Raw genomic sequence first — 8,066 nt, 5'->3', positions numbered from 1 at the left:
GGAAGAGACCTCAGGAGTCCATGAAGTCCAATCCCCTGCTTGAAGCAGGACCAACCCCAAGTAAATCATCCCAGCCAGGGCTTTGTCAAGAGGGGACTTAAAAACTTCTCACTGTTTACCCCTTTCTTTAGATCATTTATAATTAGGTTGAATAGAATTAGTCTCAGTATGGACCCTTGGGGGACACCACTAGTTACCTCTCTCCATTCTGAAAACTGACCATTTATTCCTACCCTTTGTTTCCTGTCTTTTACAAGTTATCAGTCCATGAGAGCACCTTTCCTCTTATCCCATGATAACTTTACTTACAAGTTTTTGGTGAGGGTCCTTGTCAAAGGCTTTCTGGAAATCTAAGTATACTATATAGCTATGAATATTTCTACAGAGAGTCAGAGTAAGAAAAACACTTGAAAACATATTAGAGTTTGAGTTAAAGATAAAATTTTGGCATATGATGTTGAGCTTTGTGTTTAACCATTATACCTCTTGTTTGAATCTGAACCTTTACTGTCATCAAATAATTATTGTCTGACCCTCCATAACATCCCACAACTGTAACAACTTAAATAGATAAAAACCTTTTAAAAATACTTAAAATTCATAATTTTGCACCACTATTAATTTAAATTGATCAAAATTTAAACATTTTAAAATAAAGTTAAACATTAACTGTCAAAATTCTAAAAAAAAAAAATTGTATTCTGTATCGTATACTTAAGTACCACCACCCAGAAGCTGACAATTGATCTGTATACAAATTTGTTTTCTTATGTCATGTAGTAGCTCAATTACTTCATCACTGAAATGGTTACGACTGGACTTCGATGATAACACCGTGATCGTAATGAGTACCACTTGAATTCCAAAAGGGTAGACCCTTTTCTGTGAATTGTTTGTGTTGGGATAGAGGAATGTACAACTGCACTTTTTGCGCAAAAGCATCCTTGCCAATCTAGATGCTCTTTTGCGGAAATACTTTTAATGGAAAAACTTTTCCGTTAAAAGTATTCCGCAAAATCATGCCAATCTAGACGTAGCCAATGAGATTATATAAATGTTTAACTTTTTAATTCTTCTGTGGTACACTTTAGTATAAGAATCAAGAAAAAAAGAACATTGAATAAATTATTTTTTTAGGCAATTCATGTGATACACAGGTCTCTCCTGTTGTAGTATATTATGATTTGTCTTTAGAGATGGACCCAAACTGACAAACTTGATCCAAAAGCCAATCAACCTTGAGAAAGTTCAGATCCATACCAGATTTTGAAGTGAGTCACCTTTCTGCTAATTTCTTATCTTAGCACAGTAAATACAGTATTGCATTTCCATTCTTATAACCCACTAGGAATGAAAAAGAAAGAGACAATCTACACAAATACAAAATTTCTTACACCTCCTAAGCAGCAGCTGAATCAAAGACCTGAAAATGCAGAAATCAAAGGTACGGTAAATTATCAAGGTGTTGATATTCCACCTTTTGTTGCATTGTCTTTAGTTAAACAACTTACTGCTATCTCTACCCCAAGATAGATTTAAGGGATATTAAAATAGCAATGTTCCTCTATTATATCAACAGGGAGATAAAAAGCACCATATAGCATAGAAGCAGGATGGTTTGAAGGTAAAGGGCTCTAACAGATAAGACATCATTTTGCAAGTACTTTTACTGCCTGCCAGAATTACCCAGCATCTAATGAATAGACTTGTTTGAATTTTAGATATAGTTGTGTGTTACCTGATTTCAGATATTCATCATGGTGGCTCATTCTGCCCATCTTTATGTTTACTTGGTAGGTTCCCCTGTTCCATCTCATCTCTGGAAAATCATTGCAGTGATTTTGGGGATCTTCTGCCTGTTGCTGTTAGGAGTCTCGGTGGCTTTGGCTATCAAGAGTAAGTATTTTCAGGAAAGACATGCAATCTCTGGCCTGAGCCATTATACGTATTTTGTGATTCCTTTACAGATCATTCTTGTCTGGGATGCCCTGACCAGTGGGTACAATATAGAGACAGCTGTTACTACTTCTCCAAGGTGAAGAAAGATTGGAATTCTAGCCAGGAGTTCTGCTCCACCCAAGATTCAGAACTTTTGATAATCAGTGACACCAGGGAAAGGGTAAATATCAGTAATGAAGCCAAAATTGTAGCAGTCCAATTGACAGATATGCTAGATTGGAGCCCTGAGATAGGGCTAGGTGAAAATTTTCCATCAAAAAATTTTGACAAAAAATTGGTGTTTTGACTAAAAGAAAATTTTCATACCAAGTTTCTGTTTTCCTTGTAAGTTTTAGTTTATGGAAAACCAAGAACCAAAAGCTGAAATTTTGGGGAGTTTGACTGAAATGTTTTGGCTTTCACCTGAAAGTTTTCAATTTTCAGTTTCTGAAAATTAAAATATTTCTGGTTTCTGGGGTTTGGATTTTTAGATGGATAGTCAGAATTTTCTATTTTTGTACAAATTTTCCACAGAAAATAATAAAGTATCATCTTTCAAACAACTCTACTTGTGAAGCTTCAGGGGGTAGCCGAATTAGTCCGTACAGAAAAAAAAACAAATGGCCTGGTAGCACTTTATAACTAACAAAATATGTAGATGGTATCATGAGCTTTTGTGGGCACAGCCCACTTCTTCAGATGACCAGAGTTTTGAGTTTAGGATGTGCAGACCCTAAATAAATAGGAGAGAAGGTGGGGAGGGAGGGGCAGAGAGAAAAAAAAAGAAGAGTGTGGGAGACAGGAAGATAGAGGGAATCAGTAAGTATCTGAAGACTGGATAGTTAAAACGAAGCAGATAAGAATCAAAGTCAATTGATAGTATCCTTCCTGACATAGGAATCTATACAAAGAGCTGTTTGCACCTTCATCGACTGTTAAGCTGATAGTGCCCCAACCAACCTTCATCACGATTAAATCCATTATCATAGACTAAAATTTGGTTCAGAGTCCCATATAGATGATTAAAGAAGAATAGGTATCAGAGATGGAAACCAATAAGATAATGGGATGAATGCCAGCTAATAAAAAACATTTAGCCCTTTTCATTTATAGTTAATAGACAAATAAAACCACATAACTGAGTGCTAGGACATGTTCCGCTCCTTCACATTCATCCTGCAGATGTGAGGCCTTTGTTCCCCTTTACCACCAGTCAGGAGCACCACTAGTTCCCAAATTCTCAATTCCCGTGGCTCTTTCCCACAAGTACTATGACTCAAGAGAACATTAAGGAAACTGAAATTATTTGGCTCATATAGCAAGTCAGTCAGGACTCACCATGCTCTTTCTGAAAGGCTGGAATATTTTTCTCCTTGATATTATGCTGTTGTTTTTGTCCAGGGTGATTCTGTTCAGATTCTTTATCCCTTCTGTCCTTTTTCCCCTTGTAGGATCTGTTCCTGGGGATTCCTATAGAAGCCCACTGGATTGGAATGACAAATGTCAATGGCTCTGGCTGGGTCTGGGAGGATGGTTCAACTTTCAATGATATAAAGTTGGTTTGATTCAATTTTTACTTTGAGGGTTTTCAGTTATTTTTAAGTCCATAAGATACATCCTGAGCACCTGCCTCAGTATTTACTCAGGAAAAACTCCCTCTGCAATCATTAACTAAAATATGGGTGGAGTGAAACGTGAGCCTGTTTCTCTTTTGCCTAGGAATCTTTCACTATTCTTTCCTCACACCATCTGTGTTCCTTTTCCGTCTTTTGCAGGGTTCATTCAAACAGCCCCGTGCAGCACTGTGGTGTCCTGCTCAAGGAGGCCCTACAGGCCTCCAGCTGTGAAGTCCCTCTCCCATGGATCTGTGAGAAATCTCCCACGTAACCTTCTGCTGCACTTTGCTACCAAATGGTCTTCACTCACCCCCAGCCAATGGACCTGAATCATGAACCCATGAAAGTTGCTCGTAGCTTTGTGCGTGTGGGACCAATTTGGCAGAGGTGCATTTGGAGTTAAGTAAACAGCATGAGCAGGATTATACTAGATTTTTTTATCCATTCATAAAATGTCACAGTTACACTGTGTGTCTTTTCCTCTTTCTTTGCCAGGCTAGCTTTAATGTTCCCAAGTAAGTATGTGTCTAGTCTACATCCCTTTTTCAAGAAACAGATGTAAATTAGGCATGTCGATATTGCAAATGAAGCAAGGATTTGAATTTCCCTTGCTTCATTTGCATAATAGTGGCCGCTGCTTTTTTTCAAAATGAGGCTTTTAAAAAAAAACCGGCAGTTTAGACAGGGATCTTTCGAAAACAAAACCCTTTTTCGAAAGATCCTGTAAACCTCATTTTTTGAGGAGTACAGGATTTTTCAAAAAAGGGTTTTATTTTCAAAAGATTCCCGTCTAAATTGCCAGGTTTTTTCAAAAAAGCCCCGTTTTGGAAAAAAGAGGCGGTTGCTATTATGCAAATGAAGCAAATTCAAATCCCAGCTTCATTTGATATCGATGTGCCTAATTTAGATCCCTTTCTTGAAAAAGGGATGTAGTCTAGACACACCCTAATTGTTACATTTACTCACTCCTACTCTACATAATTACTCTTAGACACATCACTTTCACCCAAAGGAGGAAATAGTCTGGCATGACTTCAAACTATTAAGATTTAACATTCACTCCTTTTTTCTGTTTCCTTCAGCAATTGTTAATTATATTTGTGATGTTTCCCTCTGATTTTTTTAAAAGACCAAGAGGAGATGTGCTAGAGATCTGTGTCTCTGTCTCAAAGAGTGGGATGGTGAAGCCTTCCAGGGGCATCTATTAGCTTGCACCTATGATGTAAAAGAGCCAGGAGATACTCACTGAAATTGAAAATAACTGTAAATGGGTAAAAGGGTCTATTTCATGAACAAGTTGTAAAAATAACCCATGTGTGTCAATGATTCAGGACATATTGTGAACACTAACATTAGAACAGGGATGAGACAATTTTGGGCCTAATTCTCTTCTCACACTGGTTTTAACTGGAATAATTCCATTGATCAGTGGTGTTATTCATTATTTAAACCAGACTAAGGAGAGACTCAAGTGTGCTGAGGTAATATTACGTGTAACTAATACACTCCCTTTGGACTGCACCAAAGCCGGCCTGTCTGCTGAAGCGCAGAATAGAGCTCAGTCTTTTCAGGATTTAGAAAAAGATTACAGATTTACACCACAGAAAGAGCATTCCATACCATCTCTTAAGACTGAACATTTAGTATCAATACAGTATGTATCAATACAAATGTCTATAGCCAGCATTTGGAATACTTGTGAAAACAGCTTTAAACCAGACTTACTAAACAGTAACTCAGTTGGCATTTTCCCACACAGACTTCCCTACCTTGTGGCTGTTACATGAGTTGTAATGCCACATGCACCCCTTAGCATGAACACATTCATACAGTCTGATGACTTCTCAGTCTCTGCAGTGGGCCATCAATAGTGCACATGTCACCCGAACTCCATAGAACCAGAGGACAAGGGAAGCTCCACAGTTCTTCGAATAGTAATAGAAATGTAGCCGTGTTAGTCTGGTGTAGCTGAAGCAAAATACAGGACTATGTAGCACTTTAAAGACTAACAAGATGGTTTATTAGATGATGAGCTTTCGTGGGCCAGACCCACTTCCTCAGATCAAATAGTGGAAGAAAATAGTCACAACCATATATACCAAAGGATACAATTTAAAAAAATGAACACATATGAAAAGGACAAATCACATTTCAGAACAGGATGGGGACGCGAGGGGGGGGGAGGAAGGAAGATAAGTGTCTGTGAATTAATTATATTAGGGGTGGGGAGAGTTAGATGTCTGTGAGTTAATGGTATTAGAGGTGATAATTGGGGAAGCTATCTTGGTAATGGGTAAGATAGTTTGATCCTTTGTTCATTCCTTCCCGGAGAGTGTCGAATTTTAACATGAATGACAGTTCAGAGGATTCCCTTTCAAGTGCAGATGTAAAAGGTCTTTGTAGCAGAATGCAGGTGGTTAAGTCATTGAGGGTATGTCTACACTACCCCGCTAGTTCGAACTAGCGGGGTAATGTATGCATACCGCACTTGCTAATGAAGCCCGGGATTTGAATTTCCCGGGCTTCATTAGCATAAGCGGGGAGCCGCCATTTTTAAATCCCCGCTGCTTCGAACCCCGTGTAGCGCGGCTACACGGGGCTCAAAATAGGTAGTTCGGATTAGGTTCCTATTCCGAACTACCGTTACTCCTCCTCCCTCCTGAATGGCATCCAGCTATTCATAGTAGTTGCAGTTGTGAGGTGACATCGCAGATCTATGCCACTCCTTGGCCTTCTGATATGATTACCTGAGCTTCTTTATTTTCAGCCTGCACTGCTCAAGGGTCCTGGTATGGCCTTTGTGCGTGAGGCTGGCGGTGATCCTGCCGTACATGTTGGTGTTCTATTTCTTGGTGCAAAGGTCATGGAGGATGGACTCTTCCCACCACACCTCGATGAGGTCCAAGATCCCCCACGCACTCCAGGCTGGAGCTCTTGAGCAGAAGTACTTGCAGACATCTAAGTGTCCAAAGGAGAATTGGGAACACTCATGTTGTGGATTCCTGCTCGCTCGCACAAGGCTCACAAATCTGGCCACATGGGACAAGCCCTTCTCCAGTTCCCAGGACTTCTAGAGCTTAGAGGGAGGAGGAAAGTGGTGGAGACACAAGGTGTGGCCAGAGCAGTCATAGCGGTCAGCTGCAGGAGGCCTGCCGGTGGCCAATGCGGTTAAATTACTGGCACAGCAGCATCTACCCTACCTTAAATTCATCGAATCATAGAATCCTAGGGCTGGAAGAGAACTCAGGAGTAATCGAGTCCAACCCACTGCACAAAACAAGACCAACCCCAACTAAATCATCCCAGCTAGGGTTTGGTCAAGCCGGAACTTAACCTTCAGGTACGGAGATTCCACCACTTCCCTAGGGAACCCATCCCAGTGCTTCACCACGCTCCTAATGAAATAGTTTTTCCTAATATCCAATCTAGACCTCTTTCAACTTGAGACCATTGCTCCTTGTTCTTCCATCTGTCACCACTGAGAACAGCCTCTCTCTATCCTCTTCGGAACCCCCCTTCTGGTAATTAAAGGCTGCTCTCAAATCCCCCCTCACTCTTCTGTTCTATAGACTAAACAAGCCCAAATCCCTCGGCCTTTCGTCGTAAGTCATGTGCTCTAGCACGCTAATACTTTTAGTTGCCCTCTGTTGGACTTTTTCCAATGTGTCCACATCCTTTCTGTAATGGGGGACCCAGAATTGGATGCAATACTCCAGATGTGGCCTCACCATGCCGAATAAATGGGGAATAGTCACGTCCCTAAATCTGCTAGCAATGCTCCTATTAATGCCCCTTATGTGCCATTAGCCTTCTTGGCTACAAGGGCATACTTTTAACTCTTATGCAGCTTCTCATCCACTGTAATTCCCAGGTCCTTTTCTGCTGAACTGCTGCTTAACCAGTCAGTCCCCAGCCTGCAACAGTGCTTGGGATTCTGCTGTTCCAAGTACAGGACTCTGCACTTGTCCTTGTTGAACCTCAGAAGATTTCTTTTGGCCCAATCCTCTAATTTGTCTAAGTCACTGTGGACCCTATCCCTGACCTCCAATTTACCTACCTCTCCACCTTGCTTAGTGTTATCCACAAACTTGCTGAGGGTGCAATCTATCCCCTCATCCAGGCTACTAATAAAGATATTGAATAGAAACAACTTCTGGGGCACTCTGCTTGACACCAACCATCAACCCAGGCACTGAGCCGTTGAGCATTACCCATTGAGCCTGACAGTTTAGCCAGCTTTCTATCCAATCCATACTTTCTTAATTTCCATTTATCCAATCCATACTTTCTTAATTTGCTGGCAAGAATACCATGGGAGATCTCATCAAAAGCTTTGCTATAGTCAAAGTATATCACATCCACTGAGTTCCCCATGTTCACAGAGCCAGTTACCTCATCATAAAAGATTATCAAATTGGTCAGGCATGACTTGCCTTTGGTGAATCCATGTTGACCGTTCCTGATCACTTTCCCTCTTCCAAGTGCTTCAAAATGGGTTCCTTGAGGATGCCG

General features: G+C 40.5%; 1 protein-coding gene across 1 annotated transcript; it reads left to right on the top strand.

Moving 5' to 3' along the window:
* Window positions 1-1,350: 1,350 nt before the first annotated feature.
* LOC102460717 (killer cell lectin-like receptor subfamily G member 1) lies at window positions 1,351-4,023 on the top strand. Its single transcript, XM_006112531.4, has 5 exons — window positions 1,351-1,444; window positions 1,798-1,896; window positions 1,968-2,119; window positions 3,390-3,493; window positions 3,714-4,023. The coding sequence occupies exons 1-5, from the start codon at window positions 1,351-1,353 to the stop codon at window positions 3,823-3,825; spliced, it is 561 nt and encodes a 186-aa protein (XP_006112593.3). The 3' UTR covers window positions 3,826-4,023.
* The last annotated feature ends 4,043 nt before the right edge of the window (window positions 4,024-8,066 follow it).

The sequence above is a fragment of the Pelodiscus sinensis genome, chromosome 1, assembly GCF_052426305.1.
Source record: "Pelodiscus sinensis isolate ZL-2025 chromosome 1, ASM5242630v1, whole genome shotgun sequence".
In the NCBI taxonomy this organism is placed as follows: domain Eukaryota; kingdom Metazoa; phylum Chordata; order Testudines; family Trionychidae; genus Pelodiscus; species Pelodiscus sinensis.
This window is presented reverse-complemented; position numbering and strand designations above follow the sequence as displayed.

Bases quoted from the DNA above. Each gene is read 5' to 3' on its own strand.
- LOC102460717 (XM_006112531.4), top strand. From the start codon at position 1,351: ATGAAAAAGAAAGAGACAATCTACACAAATACAAAATTTCTTACACCT. The intron at 1,445-1,797 runs GTACGGTAAATT...TTTACTTGGTAG, and splicing joins TGAAAATGCAGAAATCAAAG to GTTCCCCTGTTCCATCTCAT. The intron at 2,120-3,389 runs GTAAATATCAGT...TTCCCCTTGTAG, and splicing joins TCAGTGACACCAGGGAAAGG to GATCTGTTCCTGGGGATTCC.